This window comes from Poromitra crassiceps (genome assembly GCF_964638095.1).
Source record: "Poromitra crassiceps genome assembly, chromosome: 3".
Taxonomy (NCBI): domain Eukaryota; kingdom Metazoa; phylum Chordata; class Actinopteri; order Beryciformes; family Melamphaidae; genus Poromitra; species Poromitra crassiceps.
Window position 1 is genome coordinate 27333137 of NC_139625.1, and position 23118 is coordinate 27356254.

General features: G+C 43.7%; 3 protein-coding genes across 6 annotated transcripts in view; 1 reads left to right on the forward strand and 2 right to left on the reverse strand.

Moving 5' to 3' along the window:
- ktn1 (kinectin 1) overlaps window positions 1-3093 on the reverse strand; it is a 42555-nt gene extending 39462 nt beyond the window's left edge. For all 4 annotated transcript variants that reach the window (XM_083632739.1, XM_083632741.1, XM_083632740.1 and 1 more), the window contains exon 1: window positions 2972-3093. The gene's annotated coding sequence lies outside the window, so the exon portion shown is untranslated. The remainder of the gene's footprint in view (window positions 1-2971) is intronic.
- A 1176-nt stretch (window positions 3094-4269) lies between these two features.
- Window positions 4270-12865, reverse strand: msh4 (mutS homolog 4; the record flags this gene model as incomplete). Its single annotated transcript, XM_083632973.1, has 19 exons — window positions 12760-12865; window positions 12508-12671; window positions 12292-12402; window positions 12055-12170; window positions 11748-11921; window positions 11474-11646; window positions 11313-11380; window positions 10449-10523; window positions 10213-10277; window positions 9910-10079; window positions 8724-8857; window positions 8389-8492; window positions 7662-7786; window positions 6668-6868; window positions 6459-6577; window positions 6243-6371; window positions 5863-6037; window positions 5692-5780; window positions 4270-4488 (listed from the first exon to the last, which is right to left on the reverse strand). The coding sequence occupies exons 2-19, from the start codon at window positions 12622-12624 to the stop codon at window positions 4270-4272; spliced, it is 2364 nt and encodes a 787-aa protein (XP_083489099.1). The 5' UTR covers window positions 12625-12671; window positions 12760-12865.
- A 1130-nt stretch (window positions 12866-13995) lies between these two features.
- On the forward strand, window positions 13996-15556 carry vcpkmt (valosin containing protein lysine (K) methyltransferase; the record flags this gene model as incomplete). The annotated part of the gene is made up of 5 exons (XM_083632850.1): window positions 13996-14255; window positions 14550-14663; window positions 14770-14842; window positions 14996-15115; window positions 15208-15556. The coding sequence occupies 5 exons, from the start codon at window positions 13996-13998 to the stop codon at window positions 15310-15312; spliced, it is 672 nt and encodes a 223-aa protein (XP_083488976.1). The 3' UTR covers window positions 15313-15556.
- Window positions 15557-23118: the final 7562 nt, after the last annotated feature.

A 23118-nucleotide genomic window follows, 5' to 3' on the forward strand; every position in this document is an offset into this window, starting at 1 on the left:
TCCCCATTTTGAGTAGTAACATTTTTCTTGTTAAATTCTATTCACTTCTTGCCTGTGTAGTATAAAGTAATCTTATCTATCTGACCTCAGTAGAGGGTGTGTCTGTGTCATCCACATTGGGGCAGTCAAATGTCAGTAATGAAACAACACTTTAATGATAATGAGTAGCATGCAAATGTAACCGAGTTGAATCAGCGCGGATTCCTTGTGAGTCCCGAGTGGTAGCGAGTGGATTGGTTAAACTCACTCCCCAGGTATAAAGGCATGTTAATCAGCTCCGTCAAGGGAGCTAGCTCTCTTGGCGTTGCGGTTAACATGTCGGACTCCCAAGCCGAGGGTCGGCGGTTCGTACCCACCCCTGGACAAGCCCTTAACATGGGTTACTGCAAGTACCACCTACACAACGCCGTTACACAAAGACCAAAACAGGTCATATGAGGATGGGAGATATTATTAGACCAAGACCTGGACATAAACTAGCTGGGGTACTTTGCAGGTGTCTTTATAATACAATAACAAATAAACTATGCGTATACATACACGGCATGGGTATTGGGTAGTACATTGGGAAACAAGGTGTTAGACAGAAGCACAATTGGTAACAGCGAACTCCCTGGTCAGAACAATTGAAGCTGTAAAGTAACAACAGTTAGGACGGCTTCTTGGCGTATACAGGATGGGTGGAGCAAGTAGTGTAAAGCTTGAAGCCTGTGTAATTGTTCTCACCCCATGCCTCTGAGTGGAAGGTGCCTGAATTTCCTTGTTCAGCAGAGCAATGTCCCAGCATCAAAATGAGCATGGAGGACAAAGCCCTCTCGGGCCATTGGCTCCCCGGAATCTAGCCACTTGGCTGGACAGAGCTCCTGCTTTGGCAGGGACAGACATGGAGGGAACTCCTGATAACTATCAGTCCCAAAAAGCAGAGTAGACAGGACTTGGAAAAGCAGGTCACACAGCACTCTCCACATAGTCTACCTCTTTAGGATAACACCAATTCACTGAGCAACACACCTGTGGTCCCACAAAACACAGAAGCCGTTTCTCTTTAGCTTACTACTATTCTACTACAAATTACAACGTGTAAATGAACGTAACCAAGACAGTGATAGGATAGATAACAGTGTAGACAAGAGCTGGCCGTGCATCAAGGATGAGTGAGTTTTGTATCCCGCAATGCACCTCTCCGAGTCATTGGGTGATCAGATGTAGGCTAAAAGACACCGACCTACCACCACTGTCTGCCATACCTCTGAAATGAAAGCAGCACAATTCTTCACTTACGTAAGAAAATAAAAGCTACAAAAGCCACACTGACATCATTAAATCATTAAAACTCAATCCCCAGCAAAAACAACTGAACAGCTTCCAATTGACAAAAATAATAATATAGTAAAAAAAAAATGTTGTACACACTGTGAATCAGTAAACCTAAACCGTGGACTAGGTAGGACAGATGGAAGCGGAACTGTATATGTATATAAGCTGCTGTAGGGGTAACACGTTGATAATTCTCCATCTGTACACTGCTAACTATTTCAAACTGAACAGCAAGTGCCAGAATAAAGAATAAGGCATAAACAATATTAAACACAGGTGATATTCCTGTGAAATGGACTGTTCTTCCTGGTTAGGCTGTGATAACGAAATAAACAGGAACTTGAAGGTCAGCGTCCATGTTGAAAAGTAAATCCAAGAGGAGCTAGATAAGAGCTTATCTGTAGATAGTATACTCCTAAGAGAGAAATGTTAATGAGTCAAAGATGCCAACAGGAAGTGTAGTACTGACACCCAGCCAGGACACAGACTAACTCAGGAATATCTAAGCAGCCTCTACACAAAGTTACACAAAAGTGGGGCCTAGAGAGACTTCCACATGGCCTTGGAGGGGTTCCAGGTGATGACCAGAAAAGTTGAAGGTTGCATTTTGCCATATCACTTCATCAAGTTAGTTCACCTGAGTCAGCAGGACGAGCTCCTCCTCCACACTTTAGTCACCACCTTAATCGCAAATGTAGTTTTATAAAATAATATTCATATTTAGATATCTCTGGGATACAGAACCTATTTCGGGTTTTGTCCATCAAGCCACTTGCTGGCCATGTAGGCCAGTTCAGTGAGGCTGAGTACTGAATGTTCCAGCATGCCATGTCATGTCTAATCGTGGGCCTTGTGGAGACAAGTTACCCAAGATACCGGCTGACAGGTAACGTTAGTCTTGTAGCAAGATCAATCTCTGAGTAACGCTAGACAGCCAGCAAACATACGAAAAGCAGCACCGCCTTAACGGTTAGTTAGCGTTAGCAAGCTTAGTCAAATATGTAACGTTAACTGTTGGGAGTCAAATGAACCTTGAAAACGCAAGGAGTGGCACACATGTCTACGGCCAGGCTCACTCCGTTTTGGATTGACTGACTCCACGACCATAACCGGCAGAATATAGCCAATTTTGACAGTCAAAGCTCATGTAGTGCTATATAACCACCAGCACCAGGCAGATATGAACCCATGAGACAGGCTGATCACTGCTCAAGTTCGGCTCAATTGAGCACTGGCTGCTGCTGTGACTGAGCTAGGTAACGTAACGTTAGCTACAAGTTGCTATGCTGGGTGATCCAATTATTACACAAGATACAAAGTAACGTTATTCCACGACAAAAGTCTAGAGGATATACAACAGGATCAAATAACGCCACGTTTCTTTCTCAATCACAAACACAACGCCAGTTGGGAGGCGTGGGCACCAGGCACCAGCCCCCATGGGCCTCGCCTGGCTAACGTTAGTGACCCAGCCTCCCTCTCTCCTGAAATCTCTGACCTACTCTGGCGTCCCATTTTCCCTTCAAGTCTTGAGGGCCGTTCCCAGGCCTGGATGAGCAGCTTAGCTAACGTTACACCAAGGCGAATGAATGGATATTCTTATATTGCAAGAAATAAATAGAGTATTATGTGAAAGCAGCTGCTAATAGGATACCTGTGGTTGTACTGGGCAGTTCCCTTGGACAGCGCTGAAATGTTGAAATGGCGTTGTTCCGCGTTGACTTCAGCGGGCCCCTTGACTTCCCAGGACAGCCAGTTCCAGCTCGAGCTCAGTCCTAGCCAGTAGCCAGCTACACAGTCAGCCAGGCTTTCTGCGTCTATCTGCCGTTTCGGTTTCGCGGGGGCGGGTCACTGGCTGCCAGGGAGCGCATGTTTTGCAAATCGGGACAGGCCGAATGGAGCCTTAACATTCGGTAACGCCGCAAACCCCTCCTTTTCAAATCATCCTTCATGGGCAAATCGTACGAGCATACGAGCGACAAAGCAAAGAGGGGAGTGGTCTTCCCTGGGTCCATAACACATGAGGAGACAGAGAGGAGGAGACACATTTACTGCCCGAATGAAAATCACTAAAATATTCCTACGGGGACTATAGTGTGTCTGTGGTAATCTTATGCTTTGATTATTGTAACCTCCTCGGGTATCACTTATATAATATTACTATAGAGAGCAACTTAAAAAGGTTATATACATGTAGGTTTTGTTATATTTTACAGTATACTTCTAACATTTATTGAAGGGGTGTGGGAGGTGGGAAGGGGCTTGGTGAGGGAAAGGGGCGGGGTTAGGGAAAAGGGCCCATAGCTAGGGATAGGAATGTCATTACATTAGGGTCGGGGTTCGAAGGGTGGCTAGGGAGTGGCTAGGGGGATGTGTGTGGGCTAGGGGGATGTGTGTGGTGGTGTGGGGGGTCAAGGAAGGAGGCAGGGCTGGGGGAAAGGGGCCGTAGCTAGGGATAGGTAGGTCATAGAGAGTCAGAGTTTGAGGGGTGGGTAGAGGGAGTGGATAAGGGGCTCTGGGTGGTCAGAAGGACCATGGTGAGGGAAAGGGGTGGGGCTAGGGGAAAGGTACCATAGCTAGGGATAGGAAGGCCATAGAGAGTCAGGGTTCGAGGGATGGGTAAGGGGATTGGTTGGGGGGATGTTGGTGGTTTTGGGGTAGGACCATTTTCCATTTTGAAAACTATTAGCCGTATTGTTGAGGTGCCTAAAATGCCATAGGGCTGAATGACCACACCACTGTGCTGTGGGCTTCAAGGTATTTGTGCTTGTATGAGTCTGACTCTGGACAGATATGGATGTAGACTGCTGACTTGCTGACGGAGGCATACAACCGTGAGGAGGTATTTCTAGTTTCTAAGGGTATGAAAAGGTAAAAGAAAATAAGCTCATCTATCAATGCAACCATAATAATCATCATATTCTGGTTTTGCATTGTTCAGTCACAGACATTTCATTGTCCCTCCCAGTCTGTGCCAGTCTCCTCTGTCTCCATGGACTCTGGCTGTCCTGCGGCCTGCAGCTCATTCTCATACTGCTTCCTCATTTCCTTCAGATAGTTTCGCAGGCTGTCAGGGTCCAGTCTGGAGCTCCTGGCAGTCTGCAGGAGGCGGTGGGCCAGGCGGTACACAGCTCTCTGCCTTTGCGTTTCTGGATCGCTGTGATGGTTAGCCTAGAACAGTGGAGGAAAAGAAATACACTCTGGGTCTCATTTCTTAAATAATCCAGCACTTGTCAGATATCAGATGTGATCACTCAAGGGACACACATATCTGATGGCTTTCATCAGGGGCAGGGCTTTGACTCTTACACTGCCTGATATTGGTTTCTTGTCATTTTGGCAAAGTAGAAATTTAAATTTGTCCTACTGTTGCATTTGCTTATTCCTTGATAAGAGCAGGAGCTGAAATGTAAATGTTGCCCCAACAATGAGCCCCCCCCCCCCTCAAATCAAGCATCACTTTAAAGCAGTGATCCTCACTATTTATTCGATGAGAGCCGCACTGGCAGGACAAAGTCAATAGGAGAGAGACTTTTACCGCAAAACACCAAAAGCCACCCCAACCAAGCACATCTGCCTACCATTTTTTTGTTTTATTGTTTTCCACACACACACACACACACACACACACACACACACACACACACACACACACACACACACACACATATACCAGTTTCCCCTAGAAAATGTTTCAGGCCTGGAGGGATTTCGAAACATACCCTGACCGCAACGGTGGGGGCCGTCGTTGGCGACGCTGAAGTTTTAGCTAACCTGTTCACATCTATGTTCGCAATGGCATCCCAAGTATCATCATACTATTATGGGATGCGATGCAAACAGTTGTATTATGGGATGTGCGTTTCCCAGGCAACGACACACGTTGACACGTTTTGGAACAGCGCTGCACGCTGGCACAATACTCCTAAAAGCAAAATGCTTATTGTTTTGAATGATTTGGCACCTTCTATTACTGTCAACACCAGTATTGTTGTATTGTAATAATATGCCATAAAGGTTTATTGAAATTTTGGGGAGAGCAGGGGGGAAAAAATCTTGCAATTTCTTAGAGCCGCCAACTAAAGCTTCGAGAGCCGCCAGCGTCTCGCGAGCCGCGCAATGAGGAACTAGGCTTTAAAGCAACAGCAGCTGGACTACACTCATTACATTAAAGTATTATAGCTGCTAACTTCTACCAGAACTTTTTACCCTATTTACTCTTGTTAACTACATCGCAGATGATCGCACACCACTTGCCTATTTCATGCCTATTTAACTTGGACTCTAAATTCCTATTTAATGCCTACTTAACACTCCTATATAATTGGACTGCACTTGCAATGCTTAACTATGACTGGAACGCATAAAGCATACCAAAAGCTGCTGGCTGACATTGGAGGCGATGGTCTTTGCCTCTTGGATTACGCTTGAAGGCATTGCAGTCAGTTCTGCCGCTCTCAAACCTAGAAGGGCACAAATAAGATTATCAACCAGTGGCATGACTCATTTCAACAGGGTGTTAAGTGGATTTCACTGATTTTGTACCATAGTGTCTTTCTTCAGAGCATCCTCGAATCAGCAGGTAGGTATAGAGCACACTCTCAGCGCCGGTGTCACCACTACGTGTGTGCTGAACCTCCATGTGCTGGTTTTGCACATTGGGATAAAGAGTCTCTAGCTGGCAGAGCTCAAGGAAGTGTGTGGCAAACAGAGTGAATGCCTGACAAGAGCAGAGAAATGACACAGACCTTAAAGACAAACTGTTTCAATTCCAATATTTATTTTAATTGTTTTAACTGTTGACCAAAGAGGTGTACCCAAAATGAGTGGAGAGTTTGATGATTAATATAGATAGTATGAATCTCATTAATCAAGTTTTATTTTTGGAGGAAGGAGTGGCGATGCAGGCCTGTGTTGATGCATACCTTGCGGCTTAGGAGGGACTCGCAAACCGAGTGACAGATGCCAATGCCCTCCTCAGCACTGGTGCCGCGTCCCAACTCGTCTATGATGATGAGGGATCTGTCGCTTACATTGTGGATTATATATGAGACCTTAGGGGTACAAATATGAAGTTAACGATTCTTTTCCCCATAAAGTAAAACACTGGTAAAAAGCAGCCCAAGTGAGACACACCATACCTCCTTCATTTCCACCATGAAGGTAGAAGAGTTGGTTTCAAAATCATCATCCACGCCGATTCTGGTGAAAATCTGATCAGCCACACGAAACGAGGCATACTCAGCTGGGACAAAAGAGCCTGCAATAAGAATACAGGTGCCTGTTCAAAAATGGAGTTAAGACGATGGCATTTCAAAATTCAAAATGATGCTTAAACCTTTCTGCTAACCTATCTGAGCCATGATCTGGCACAGTGCCACCTGTTTGAGGTAGGTGGATTTGCCGCTCATGTTCGGTCCAGTGATGATGACAAAGTTGCTGCCCTCGGCGATACAGCTGTCGTTGGACACAGGCTGCTGTCCAGGGATGCGCTCCAGAATGGGGTGACGGCCCTGCTTGATGGCCAGCGTGTCTGTGAAGTCTGGACGCACTGGCGGACACAAAAACAATTTTCAGCAATGTATTTTGTTTATATAATAACTGTCTCATGCATTTCCATGGAATGCTCAAAAAGCAATAGCTATAGCAATAGCTAAATAAAATGTGGCAATATTACATAATTCATCACACCCATGTAATATTATAAGGCAGTAAATGGTAACTCAATGCTAACCAATATTGTATATATTTCATCCATTAAATTCTTATATAATTATGTGTACTGTGTTGTTATAACGTAATGACACCTTGCTAAACGGAAAGAAGTTTTGCAAAACTCAAACAATGCTCTCTGAGAGGTATGCAGTGGATACAGCCAGCTAGTTCCTCTGGTGGAGAGATGTGTCTTGTTAAATACAGCGCACACTTATGTAACAAGGGTAATGTGAGTACAAGCTGGCTGAGATAGAGGGGGGGCAGTCAGTCAGCACGTGTGAATGGAGAGATGCTTTCAGACAGCTGAGGACCAGTGCTCACCACCACCCACGTGGACGACAGGACTGGTGCTGCCCCACTACCCACACAAAAAGAACTGAGGCCGGCAGAGCTGCCAGCCCAGTAGGACAGTTTCTGGCTGTCATGCACGTGTGGAGCGTTCCTGGGTGCCTGCTGCCTTATATGCGTACAGCACTCCCTTAGACAACAGGTCAGACCACTTCAACATGAATTTGACAGTTTGATGGACTTGAGCGTGAGAAGAAAACACAGCATATCACACACACCATAGTCTGTATCACACACACCATAGTCTGTATCACACACACCATAGTCTGTATCACACATACCATAGTCTGAGACGGTGCAGGCATTGGCGAGTGACAGCATCATGTCCAGCATTGACACAGCATCAGAGAGCTTGTAGAGGCAGTGGATATGCTCATGAACAGTGTTGAGCAGTTTACATATCACCCTGTAGGTTGACAGGTTAGAGGTTAGAGCAGTGATACTCAACTTGCGGCCCGGGGGCCAGATGTGGCCCGCGAAAGGGTGCAGAGTGGCCCCCCGACCATTTTCTAATTCACAATGAAAACTAATGTGAAATAAAGTTTGACTGAGCTCCAGCTACATTGTCAAATACCGCCTTCTGCTCACCACCCAGGCACTTATGTACTTAACTAACTTAAGTTAACCTAACTATCCTGAGTGCACACAATTGTCAGACTAAACTCCGACTGACACGCCCTAAAACCTATAATCCGCTATAGAAAAATTTATATTAATCTGTGTTTATTAACTGGCCCCTGGCCTCCTGTCATTTTACAAAAGTGGCCCCAGGCAAAGCAAGTTGAGTATCCCTGGGTTAGAGGCTGGATGGCCAGTACAGACGCTAATGAACAAATAGCACCCTCTAGTGGACAAAAAGTAGAACAAACTAAACAGGAAGATGGATTGAGAGGAAGGGTTGTTTTTACATAGAACATGATATGTACAAAAGCAATGTTTAATTCCTGGATATTACAGTCACTGTAATACTGTGCATGATTGTAAGCAACATGATCATAAACTCCTCACACATAGGACATGTGGAAGATCTCCTTCAGGGCCTCGTCACAGCGGTCATTCATCTTCATCATGTCAGCAGTGGTGAAGCTGTAGTTGTTCTTCTGCTTGGTTACCTGAGGTGGCAGATGTTGAACCCAGATGTTTTGTTTATTCACTTCAGAAGTTAGCATAGTTTAAACTTGAAAGATAATAAAGAAGCAAAACAGCACAAAGAGACAGTGTAAGTAGTAGTACAGTCAAAGATTTGAAATAGGTTCCTTCACTTAAAAGTAGTGCTGACTTATAATGACTTAAGAAGTCTACTGGCTCCTAGTGTTGTATCTATCCTCTTTACTGGGCCATACCTTAATGAACTCTGAGGGGAGTTTCCCATCAGGAAAGGCTCCTTCAAGCTTCACCTGAATAAAGAAACCTCGAGCTGTGCTGAAGCTTGTGCGCAGTAGCAAGCCATACTTCTCCCCCATCTGGTCGACCAGCCCTGTTCATCACAACAGGATTAATTTAAGACTTGTGGTATGTACACTCTATAGCAGAGGTTTTCAAAGTGGGAGGCGGGCCTCCCCAGGAGGGCTCCAAACAGTTTCAGGGGAGGCTCAGTGAATGGAAGTGAAGAAATATTACAATACTTATTACATTAGTTATCAAATAACATAGAATAGCCTAAATTTGTGTGATTTGGTTAAAGAGATAGTTCAGAGACTTTGGAGAATTGTTGTGTTTTTCCCACTTTCTCAGAGGCAGAAACAAATACCGTAAATTTCGGACTATAAGCCGCGGCTTTTTCCCCGTTTTTTGGCCCTGCGGCTTATATAACGGTGCGGCTTATCTATGGATTTTTTCGGGGGGGGAAAAAAAAACAAAAAAAAACAGAATTCTCTCTTCTTTAGCACTCTTTCTAACTATAAATCCACTTCTGTTTTAATTTCCTCTCTTGCCCTCTTTTCACCACACCGCGGACACTGTGTGCACTGTAAAAAAAAACACAGGTGGTGTTGTGTTATGTTGTTTTGTTGAAATGTTAATAAATGGGAGCTTCCTCAAACAGCCATCTCTTTCCCGACAATCCCCTCTGTGCATGAACCCTTACATATGGTAATTAAACATTAAAACACAATTAAAAAAAAAAAAAAAAAAAAACATTAAAACACCTGCGGCTTATAGTCCGGTGCGGCTTATATATGTAACAAACAGGCAATTTTGCTGCTGCAGCTTATACTCCGGTGCGGCTTATAGTGCGGAAATTACGGTAAATGCCTTCAGACATATTTTTTTTATGTATTTGGTGTAGACTGAAGTGTCAAACAGCAATATCAGGCTATTTTGGCTCAATTGTTGAGTATTCATCAAATAGCATAATCATGATCCCACAGGCATCCAAGAATTTAGCGAAATGAACAAGTAAACTAAGGGGAGGCACCTTTTTCCAAGCTTTGTCTGAAGGGAGGCCCATAGTCTGAGACTTTGAAAACCCACTCTCTCTATAGAAACACTGTAAGCCACAGATATTGACTAAACAGCCAGCATAAACACCTGCAATGTCATCCACTAGCTCAGTGTAAGCTCTGCGGGAGAGGTCGAGGAACTGGTTGATGTTGGGCCGCACGGCGTAACACTTCTGGGTGCGCATGTTCAGGTTCCCCTTCAGGTAGGTGGTGTCATCGTTAATCACTGTCTTGATCTGTTCCAAGATGAGGTCAAACCTATGGGCAGATGCAGTCAGATACAGTAGATGGAGTCTAAATAATCTGAAACAATCTCTAGACAGTACATGGTCAGTTTAAGTCCAAAAAGGAGAGTAGTTAATTTGGCATAGGCGCACAGTGCAATACGTACCTGTCGTCTTCCAGTGATGTGTTGTATGCCTTGAGCAGAGCAGTGTTGCAGTTCTTCAACGCCATCTGTTCATTAGTACAAAAAGCATGGAAAACCTCAGGCATACATTTTAATATCTGTACTTTGTTTTTTGTAGAGCAAAAACGTTACACATTTTCCTATTTCCGTCAATGGCTCTAAAATGTAAACAACAGGGATGATTTTAACTCATGTGTTGCATACAAACAGACACATACCCTTAACGGTGGCACCAGATCCAGCGTGTGCTTCAGCTGAATGACATGTGTGATCTTTGATTCAGCAACCTGAACCTGCAGATAAAGAGTTACATTGCTTGAGAGGAAAGGAGGCACAAAGAAATAGAGATGCAGAATAAATCTACAAAATTTCAAAAAAGTTTCTACGAAATGATATAATTAATAAGAACACTGCATCTCATTTATCTTTATCTTCTTTAGCTGCAGACTTAGTTAAGCAAACAGGAAAAATATGAACAAAAGATGACTAATTTAGAACACAATTACTCGTAAATGCAATACTAATATATAATGCAATACTTTTTCTTTTGCATGACTAATATTTTCATTTCAACACATCCAAATGCTTAAATTTAATCTCATTTACTGTTTTATTTACAATGCAAATTTTTCATGTGAATTTCTTATACGCTTTGATTTTATCTGTACTGTAAACTGCTGGGATTGTTCATATTTTTAAGTTGGATAATGTAAAGAGGGGGCCGAACAAGATAAGCTATGGCTTCTTTCTGCCCCTTCTCGAACTATATCATAATGTAACTGCTACGTTTTCTTTGTCTTTGACTGTTCGAGATAAATAAAGATCAAATCAAAAAAATAAAAAATAAAAAAATGTAAATGGAATTCTTAAATCACCAGTATGTGAATTTCACATTTTAAGAATAATTTACTACTATCATCTACAGAACCTTCGGAAGCCTACATTTATTTCAGACATCCAAGCACTTAACTTGATCTAAAGAACTCCCATAGCAATTATTTCAAGGCTCTACATAATAACAATAACAACAACAACACCAATAATAATAATAATGTAATAAGTTGAATATGTTGTGTACATACTGTTTCCTGCTTTGGGATTTGGACAAGAACAGAGAGCAGTTGGTCTGTATCAAGGAAAGGACCTATAGCTGGGGAGTAAAATAACACATTTATATACTGTGTCAATCATCAGTACACATAACATTCAGTGTCATAAAAAACAATTAGCTCTTGCTCCTGACCATTCTGCAGGCCAAAGAAAAGCTTCTCATCGTGTAGCAGCTCCTGTATGGTGTCCAGGCGCATGTTGATGGTATCCACATCAAGCAGGGGCTCCAGGATGTTGGAGCGCAACCTGCGGCCCCCACCAGGGGTCTTTGTGTAGTTTAGTACCCCTAAGAGAGTATCCTCGCTCCTGTACACACACAAGCAAAGACACATACACAACACATATCTACATACACAAGCAGCACTATATATAAAGATGATTCAAAGTTGTGCAGGTGGCCCTCTTACCTGTGGTCCCTGTTATTGACCACCAATTCCAAATTAGTGGCAGATGCTGAGTCAATCATGGCAGTCTGCTCGCTCCCTTTAAAGCTCACTTTGAGAGACTTGGGAGCATAGATAGAGTTCTGGATGAACTCTAAGTACTTCAGAAGAGCAGCTGTCGCTGCTAGGCCATAATACCTGAACAAATCATGACAATTGATCAAAACAGGTTAGGTATATTGCCTCAGGGGTACCTTTTCAATAAGCCTACATCATATTAATTATGTGTGTTACTATTACTATACTATACTTTCTGTACTCAATGGCATACTTAGCTTGCACTTCCATGATGACAGTGGCAAATTCTGGAGCACACAGCTGCTGAATGTACTCCAGGCCTTTCGTCTCATTAAAGTACTTCCGTTGGATTGCAGTGAAAGCTACTGCCTGACATACAAGGGAAAATGTGCAAACAAATACCACATTACACTAAAAGAAAAAGGAAAAACAACATCTTTGTTGGAGTGACTTCCTTAATGGTTACAGCCATTGGGCATTGGTAAGATACCTCAAAGTTCTCTGTGATGAGGTTGAACAGCTTGGACCCTTTCCCCTTCTCGCTGGCTGTGTCTAGCATCAGTATTTCCAGTGGCGCCAAGATGTGAAGCTTGGTGATGACCTTGAAAAGTGTAGAGGATGTTTGAGAAATGAGTTTTGCCTTCTCTTTCACAGTGTCTCCTGAGAGTGTAACGACTGTTATTAGTCTTTTCAGCATGTGTGTTACCTTGGCATACGTCCCTGTGTCTGCAAACTGAAAGATAACAAGCTCTGGACATTTCAAGTTGATACTGGCCATGCCAATCTCTCCCCTGGCCAACCCGCGGCCTTCGACCACTGCCATAATCACAGAGGCATCCGAGGTTGAGCTGGTAGAGGAGCAACATGTCACTGCAGAAATAGAGAAATGAGAATGAGAGACTCAGACTAGGCTACTAGTCTGTGACAGCTACTTGAAAGAAACAGAGTTGAGGAGTACCTGGGCGTTCGCTCAGTGGTGTCCGAACACCTGCGGCCCCGGCAAAGCCTGGGGTCCTCCTGTGTCTAGGTGTTCCTCCAAAGCCGCGGAAGGAGGAGCTGCCAGAAGTAGATGGAAGGACTGATGAACTTGTCCTGCCCAACCTGGAGCTTTGGTTGAGCTGACCTATATTAACACAAGGAGGAGGTCAGTATCACTAAATGCAGCACCCAGAGTTACAGTACAGTGGTATGACCCCACTGGTCATACACACACACACACACACACACACACACACACACACACACACACACACACACAGCATTAGCTAGCTTAAACTGGAGCTAGCGGTTAACGCTAGCTATCAATTAACTTTAACATCACCTGCAACCATTCGGGGAAGTGATGGGCCATGGTTAGAGCTCGTACTGGCCTCATCTAAATTATGAGAGGATGAACGTGAGGATGTTGGCGTTGACCCGGCGTCGTGTGAAGTAGTTGCGTTTGGTCCGCTTCTGTCCAAAGGCGTTGACACAAGCCAGCGTTGTCCACCAGAGCCAGAGGAGCTGCCCGTCGTCACCTCCTCTGTGCTGCTACGAAATATTTCAGACCCTAGCATTGCTAACAAGCAGACGACGAACAAAGCTAACCGTTAGCTAGATTACCACAGTTTGAAATCACTTAACCTGTGCTGGCAGCGATAACAAAAAGAGGCCTCTACAAACGGCGCTAAAGCTGCCCGACCTTAGCTTACCAACAAACTTCGCAGACAACTTTGGCCCTACTAGCAAGCAGAGTAAAAAGTAGTGCGCGAGCCACTCTGTGCGCGTTCCAAGCACCTTACAACTTCGCGCCATAAGAACAATGCACGTTAGAGGGGGTACCCATGGATGTATTAAAAGAAGTGGGTACCAGGGAGAATGAGTGTTATGATAGTTTACTCTTATATCCGCGTACAATACAGATCATGGAATTCTGGACATAATCATATCTAAAAATCAAAATATTCTTTCATTCATTCATTCATTTCATGTTATTAACCTGTCCAAAAACAAAGACCCATGGCATGCAAACCTGTATCAAAGAGGAACTGTGGGGGGAAACCACCGGACTTTTTTTTTTTTCTTTCTTTTATTGAATTATTGAAAGAAAACATTTATCCTGTATTGCATACTCCGGTACAGTAGGTGGTGGTATGCTCCTTAATAGTTGGATTGCAATCTGCCAAAAAAACGCAAAGAAGAAGAAGAAGCCAACATGGCGGCTGAAGCAGAAGAGACTAGTTGCTACTTTGTTAGAGAAATTGAGAAAAACGATGGTAGTATTTTGAAAATGAAGCAATGCTACAAGGGAGATGTCGGCTGTGTGGTTTGGGACGCAGCCATCGTACTTGCGAAATATCTAGAAACGAAAGCGTTTTGTGAGCCTGCCTCGGGAGTGAACGCCTGGGCTGACAGAGCGGTTTTGGAGTTAGGAGCTGGGACAGGAGTTGTTGGTCTTATGGCAGCGACGCTAGGGTGAGAAGATGGCTGGGTTTGAACAAACACCCTTGTTACTTTTGTTTACACGTCGTCAAAGATGTTTGCATGAATTCCCCAATGTTTAAGTTGATCATCTGTAACACTTTTGTTCAGTGGAAGATAGCATCTTTTACTTTTACATCTTTTACTATGCTATATATAGTGTTTTAGTTGGTTTATTTTGTCATCACTTTAATACAACCACTATACAACAACAGGAACCATTTATATCCATATCCCAAAGCTTCCTCAAGATACAAACATGTCATGACGGTCTCTTAAATCCCATAGAGCTCAGGTTACAGTAACAGACCTGGAGGATTTGCAGACTCTCCTGAAAGTGAATATCCAAGAAAACCAGGCTCTCATCAGTGCTGGATCCATAGCTGCCAAGGTACTGAAATGGTTTGTATGTTTATATGTTATGTTACATTTAAATGTGCTTGAGATCAATATAACCAAATTTATATGATATTTCCAAAATGCTAAATGTTGATTTGTCTTTTAAAAGGGGTGAAGATGTGTCAGACTTCCTGCCACCTCCACATTATGTCCTTATGGCAGACTGCATCTATTATGAACAGGTGTTGTTGTGCTCATTTCTCTGATTACACTTTTCAATCTGAACATGGTCCTTGCCTCATCACAATCCTGATAAAACAGCACAAACAGCATTTGGACATTTGTTGATCACAATATGTTATGATGACTTATCAATCATCTATCCTCTTATACAGTCTATTGTGCCGTTGGTGGAAAGCTTGAAGTGGCTTGCTGGACCAGAGACCTGCATTATTTGCTGCTATGAGCAACGCACTGAAGGCACCAACCCAAAAGTGGAAAGGCAATTTTTTGAGGTGAGGACTCGACTCTGTCTTCCATTTGTAGTGTGTCATTACAAGGCTTCTCTTGCCATCAATTACAGTGGCCTTCTGTGTTCTCCTTTCAGTTGCTACAACAAAGCTTCAACACTGAGGAGGTTCCTTTAGACAAGCAAGACCCAGAGTTCAGCAGTCCAGACATCCACATACTTCACATCCGACGAAAAGTCTGAGATTCTGTGTTGTCAGTGTGCTCATGAGTGCATGCACAAGTTATTCATGTTCCACCTCAATACCACCAGGAAATAAGACTGCTTCTGATGATCAGTTCCAAATATTTTATATATATTATATATATACTTCAATTTCTGTATTCTTTTTAACATTCTTGTTTGAAAAGAGAACTATTCTCAAATATATCACCAAACACTGTAATTATCCTGATCCTTGATGTGAGTAAACATTTTTCTTTTTTAATCATTGTGAAAATTATTCCATATGCACCAAGGTTAGATCCTTGGTCTGTTGAAGTGTATGGTTATGAAGGTAGTGTACTTTACATAGCAGGCTGTCCATGTTTATCATCTTTACTAGAACAGAATGATTGAAACAAACAACAGATGGCTCACAAACAACAGAGACAAGGGGGATTGAACAGTGTTCTGCTGGGGAGAATGGTGTTCATCAACCTCGCGTCACAAGGCTCTGAGTCTGGTTTCCATTACTGGCTTCTCGGTCTTCCTGTCTTAGACCCGCCCCAGATCTGGCACATGTTCCGGCGGATGTGTGTTACAGTGTTATCGTTCCCCCATAGAAATATATTTTTTGTGTATTGGCTACATACTGTAGGTAGATACTCCCATCACACGTCACGCCGCCAGAACACCACCGTATTATAGTGGTAATAGGGGTGACAAATAGTCGATTTGTTTGAAGGAGCCTGATTCGACTGCCAATCTCATAGTCGCAAAATGTTGTTATGAAACAAGGATCATTCCATTCCGGCTATACGGGGGTGCTGAATGTCTGATTTTACATAGTATTGCTTGGTTTCTCCCAATAGATCGTGATATTTAGTCTTATTTTGGTATAATTATCAGCCTATTAAGACCGCAAAAACCAAGTCCCAATTAAACTAATAACAAGCTCATGCCAATGGATTTTCTGATTGCCAGATAGTCTTACTAAAAAGAAAAGAATAGTCGAATATTCGTATTGAACAGCCAAATCCGATTCAACTGACAGAATTCTGAGTCGGGGATAGCCCTAAGTAGTAATAATCTCACTATGATTTTAATTTACTGTGACACCCTGTTTTCAGAGGAGAATTGTTTTTGAAACACATAAAAGTCCCTATCCACTGGATCTGCAATGGCCATTTCCGCTTCTTTTTTTTAACCAAATGACCAGATGTCAAACTTTTGGCTTCAGACTAGGGGTTCATGTGGATGGTTGAGCACATAGTGTTGGTTCAGCATGTGTGAAAGTCTGGCCCTCACGGCCCATTGTTCTGCAAGAAGAAGCAATGAACATGAAAATAAGTTTAACTGTGCTGCAGCTTCTGCTCTTGAGTACTGCCCTGCTTATTCTATTGTGCATGATTACACATACAGTGGTTTATTAAATTAGTATGATACACACAGTGAGGTGGTAGATGGGAACTGTTCAAGTCATGTCATCTGCCAAAACCTGCCTCCAGAATCAGCCCCCACTGCCTGCCATAAGTCACTGCCAGATTGTCACTTTCACAGATCTCACTTTTTTACTGGCACAGAAATAACATCAGACAGTCCCTTTTTGTAACACTAGAGGGCAACAGCTGTTCAAAATCCATAAAAACAAATGGAACAAATGTGTATTTGACCCATTGATTTGACCCCATTGTACAAATTATCTGTAGAGAAATGCAATGCTACTGTAATGTGAAGGCATAGCTAGTTATGTCAGAACAAAGTGCAATATTAACATTTGAGGTGAAGACTGTTGTTACAGCCATGAAAGCTTACTGCATGGGAAGCAGAGGGAAAATAAAGTGTGATCAAAATCTCCACAGCCCATATATTTATTTGTACTTATAGTTTTCAATACTGAAGCTGATGTAGCATGCGCCAGGTCTCCTGAAGGTTTTGCCCTCCATGCGAGGGGAATTCCACTCCAAGCCCCAGATTAGCTGGAAGATTACGGCCCTTTTTCAAGCATAAACCATGAAGCACGCCCCATACTCCCACAGGCATGCAGGGCCCCTCACAGCCTTTCATGCTGCTCTGTGTTTACATAGTGGAGCTGTAGTCGTGCATTGGGCAGGGCGGCCTCCAGCGCTCAAACCAAATGAAAATGTTCATGCTGAGGTTGATGGGGAGGGGTGGGGTCAACACTGAAGGTCCCATTAAATACTCAAATCACTAGAAGAATACAGTGGGAAATCTAAATGAATTTATGATGTGGAGTGTTTTCCTTCAAACACTCGTGTGATCATACGGATTCAAGAGCGGGCCAAGCTAACCTGCCTGGCTGAAATCCAAGGTCATCTGTGATGGCATGGTGCATTCAGACTCCAGTACTCCTGAATTTAGCATATGTTGTGGTTAAGAACATAAGTTTATTATTAGATTAGTTATTTAGAGAGCGAACCGGAATAATACATTCTCCATAATCCAATTTTATGCCAACATAAACTTTATGTTGGCAAAAAATTGGATTATGGAGAATTTCTTATGTCATATGTCATAAAGTATGATGCTTGAGCTTTGTCTATGGAGTATTTGATTAACCACTAAAATGCCTCTACGACATCTGAGCTGATATCAATGTTGTGTGAACACACACATGTGCAAACATGTCCCTTCCTACCCCAAAAAATCGATTCAGCAGAACCTGAGTAGCCTATATTTATTTCATTGCATATTGTGTAATGTTTGTGATGTGTGTGTGGGGGGAAACAGACATAGGTGTGTTTAGGTTGAATCATAGTTTAAACAGTCACTCACCCCTCTGGGCCTTGGTTGATGATATGGCCTATCACAAGCAGGAAAGGCAGGAGGGTGTAGCAATCCCACAGCGAGATTAATTGCAGTTTGTTGCAAATACTATAAATAACCGCAGCAGATGCTATAAATAACCGCAGCAGATCATTTAAGATAATTACTCCCAGTGGCCATCCTCTGCCCTCTCACTTCTGCCTCATGCAACTGGACTGCAAGAATCAGAGTAGCAGGGCTCCCTGGTCAATTCTCATTTGGCCCTGACCAGGATATGTTCAGCCTAATTAATTGGACTCAGAGCTGGTATTGAGTCTCCATCCCCCAGTGTGATGGGGACAGGAGCAGAGGGGGTGGAGGGGGGCTCCACTACAGTGTATCAACATCCTCCCCCCCCCCCCCTCCATCCAGAGCTCTAATGTTCAAATCATTTATAATCCTAATTTGTGGTCTCTGGTGTTCTCTCCTCGATTAATGTTAACTAAAAAATAATTGAAATCGTGTGGTTATAGTCTTCTTGTGGTTGGCTAATTAGGCTAGCACTACAGGGGAAAGCAGGGAGTGTCACACCAAATGAGGACAGCCCACAGTGAAGGGCTGGTGTCTCTGTAATCTGTGATCATATGCACACATAACACATTTATGACTTGTTAGATTCCGCTGAGCATAAACATTCATTACTGAACATATGGAGTGCATGCTGCATGCACCAAGACAGAATGAGGGCATTTTCTGCCAACAGATGGTGCTATTAGTAGAAATAACTCTCACCTGTGTGGGAAGCATGCAATAAGAGCAACAACACTGTTCAAATCATCATAACTAGCTGACTACATTTCTGTTTTAGATGCACTACTGGATCACTGTTTATTGATGACGGTGTTTATGATGACTGTTCATTCTTTTGTGTGTGCCTAGGTTCACTGCCATCTATGAGATATGCATACTGTGCAGTTGATGCTCAGGGGCAGGCCACGCTCTGCAGGGTTGTAGGTCACTCTTCCCACCTACACGTGATAGTGAAAAACCCTTTGCATAAGTTCCATAACCCACATCCCTTTCCCAGGTTCCTCTTAAATGAGATAACATGAGGAAGCAGTGCGGCACGCCCCAAACCAGATGAGGGCGGAGGAGAGTCTGACTCCAGTGGTGTGCTCCACTCTGCTGCATCACAGCCAAGAAGTGACACAGAGGAGCCTTTTGTGTCATCGTCATCACACTGCCAGGAGCCAAGAGACACTGTTCCCGAAACGAAGACTCATTTTCTCACTAACTATTAGGGAGTGGCTCAAGAATAGACACCAAACTGGGCTGATTATAAATAGAAAAGGTGGCATGAAAGTGTGACTGAGCTTGCAAAGGTGCGCCCCTGTACCCATACCCCCCCCCCCCCCCCCCCGCCCCAGACCACCCATCAAGTGAAGTGAGACTGATCAACTTCATGCTCACACAAAAATAGGCATAATAAGACAGCACATCAGAGCTCTGTTCTAAAATGGCCGCATGCATTACAGTTTTGATAGTCTGCTTGTATCTTGGATAACGGGGCACAGCAATACGTGTTATTTGTGGCCCTCTGTTCAATGGAGATGAGAGCAGAGGTGGTAGAGTGCCAGTGGAGAGAAGCCCGACAGGACAGCTGGCTTACAGAATCACAATGCTGACTCCACCCCCTCCCCCTCACCACCACCACCTCCACCTCCCCCTGCAGGGAAACAGGGGGAGGGCGGGGGTGCTGTTAAGACAGCTGTGCTGCTGCAGCAGTTGAGAGGGGACACAGAAATCCAGTGCTGTGAGAATATTGTGCACCTCCTCCTTCCATTCCCCTTAAATGAACTGCTGTCCCATAGTGCTGATAGCTGTGCCTGGGTCTGTCTGTACTAACCATTATCATAAACTTTGGGTCTAATATCGTGGGCAGATTGAATTGTGTAATTCATTGAAGGATTGACTCAAACATGGTATCAGTTCAAATAAAATGGCTTATTGATCCAATGCCATATTGCCATATTGATCCATTGCCATCCAAGTGCCATAGGGCGTGAACACTTGCCTGTGACCGCTCTCCTTGTGGCATTCTGGTGAAATGCAGTTCTATTTGTCATCATTAAGATGTGTGGCGGCCCGACACGTAGGGGAGTGTGCAGCGTTTCCCTGAGTCATTACCTCCCTCTCTGTAGTCGGAGTCTGGCTTGTGTGTGAGCAGCAGCGACTGACTTGGTATAGATCCGAGATTCCTCCAGGCTCACACTGCTCTTTAACGTCCACTATCACTCTAAAACACTGCCTCCTCTGTGATTACCACCCTGTCAGATGGAATCAGATGTGCAGATGGAGTCAGTCATGGGCCATGGAGCCTTCAGTGGCCTTGCATGGATGTCCATCATTCTGTCACTCAGTCTGTGGCCATGAAGCTGTCAGGAAATGTGACTGGTACATCAGTATAATGCCAGCAGGCAAATAGCACCTGTCTACACATTACTCTACACTTTGACATTCAAATCATTTGGGACGGCACGGTGGGTCAGTGGTTAGCACTGTTGCCTCACAGCATGAAGGTCCCGGGTTCAAACCCTGGTCCGTCCCAGGTCCTTTCTGTGTGGAGTTTGCATGTTCTCCCCGTATTCGTGTGGGTTTCCTCCTCGTGCTCTGGTTTCCTCCCACCATCACAGACATGTATGTTAGGGTTAATACTCCTGTCAGTGTCCCTGACCAAGGCACTGGCAAAAAGAACTGGAGTTGGTTCCCGCCCGGGTGTTGCACTGCGGCTGGCCCCTTGCTCCTAGTTGTAGGAAGGTTCCTAGTAGAGGATGGGTCAAATGCAGAGGATGAATTTCCCCATGAGGACAACAAAGGAAAACTTTCAGTCCTATTCTTCCATATCTTTGACTGAGCAGGTTACAGTATGGGCATGTATATGAGCAGGTTACAGTATGGGCATGTGTATGAGCAGGTTACAGTATGGCATGTATATGAGCAGGTTACAGTATGGCATGTATATGAGCAGGTTACAGTATGGCATGTATATGAGCAGGTTACAGTATGACATGTGTATGAACAGGTTACAGTATGGGCATGTATATGAGCAGGTTACAGTATGACATGTGTATGAACAGGTTACAGTATGGGCATGTATATGAGCAGGTTACAGTATGGGCATGTGTATGAGCAGGTTACAGTATGGCATGTATATGAACAGGTTACAGTATGGGCATGTGTATGAGCAGGTTACAGTATGACATGTGTATGAACAGGTTACAGTATGGGCATGTGTATGAGCAGGTTACAGTATGGCATGTATATGAGCAGGTTACAGTATGGGCATGTGTATGAGCAGGTTACAGTATGGCATGTATATGAACAGGTTACAGTATGGCATGTATATGAGCAGGTTACAGTATGGGCATGTGTATGAGCAGGTTACAGTATGGCATGTATATGAGCAGGTTACAGTATGGGCATGTATATGAGCAGGTTACATACAGTATGGGCATGTGTATGAGCAGGTTACAGTATGGGCATGTGTATGAGCAGGTTACAGTATGGCATGTATATGAGCAGGTTACAGTATGGCATGTATATGAGCAGGTTACAGTATGGGCATGTATATGAGCAGGTTACAGTATGGCATGTATATGAGCAGGTTACAGTATGGCATGTATATGAGCAGGTTACAGTATGGGCATGTGTATGAGCAGGTTACAGTATGGGCATGTGTATGAGCAGGTTACAGTATGGGCATGTATATGAGCAGGTTACAGTATGGGCATGTGTATGAGCAGGTTACAGTATGGCATGTATATGAGCAGGTTACAGTATGGGCATGTATATGAGCAGGTTACAGTATGGCATGTATATGAGCAGGTTACAGTATGGGCATGTATATGAGCAGGTTACATTATGACATGTGTATGAGCAGGTTACAGTATGGGCATGTATATGAGCAGGTTACAGTATGACATGTGTATGAGCAGGTTACAGTATGGGCATGTATATGAGCAGGTTACAGTATGGGCATGTATATGAACAGGTTACAGTATGGGCATGTGTATGAGCAGGTTACAGTATGGGCATGTGTATGAGCAAGTTACAGTATGGGCATGTATATGAGCAGGTTACAGTATGACATGTGTATGAGCAGGTTACAGTATGGGCATGTATATGAGCAGGTTACAGTATGGGCATGTATATGAGCAGGTTACAGTATGGGCATGTATATGAACAGGTTACAGTATGGGCATGTATATGAGCAGGTTACAGTATGGGCATGTATATGAGCAGGTTACAGTATGGGCATGTATATGAGCAGGTTACAGTATGGGCATGTATATGAACAGGTTACAGTATGGGCATGTGTATGAGCAGGTTACAGTATGGGCATGTGTATGAGCAGGTTACAGTATGGGCATTTATATGAGCAGGTTACAGTATGGCATGTGTATGAGCAGGTTACAGTATGGGCATGTATATGAGCAGGTTACAGTATGGCATGTATATGAGCAGGTTACAGTATGGCATGTGTATGAGCAGGTTACAGTATGGGCATTTATATGAGCAGGTTACAGTATGGGCATGTGTATGAGCAGGTTACAGTATGGGCATGTATATGAGCAGGTTACAGTATGGCATGTATATGAGCAGGTTACAGTATGGGCATGTGTATGAGCAGGTTACAGTATGGGCATGTGTATGAGCAGGTTACAGTATGGGCATGTATATGAGCAGGTTACAGTATGGGCATGTATATGAGCAGGTTACAGTATGGGCATGTATATGAGCAGGTTACAGTATGGGCATGTATATGAGCAGGTTACAGTATGGCATGTGTATGAGCAGGTTACAGTATGGCATGTATATGAGCAGGTTACAGTATGGGCATGTATATGAGCAGGTTACAGTATGGGCATGTGTATGAGCAGGTTACAGTATGGGCATGTATATGAGCAGGTTACAGTATGGGCATGTATATGAGCAGGTTACAGTATGGGCATGTGTATGAGCAGGTTACAGTATGGCATGTATATGAGCAGGTTACAGTATGGCATGTGTATGAACAGGTTA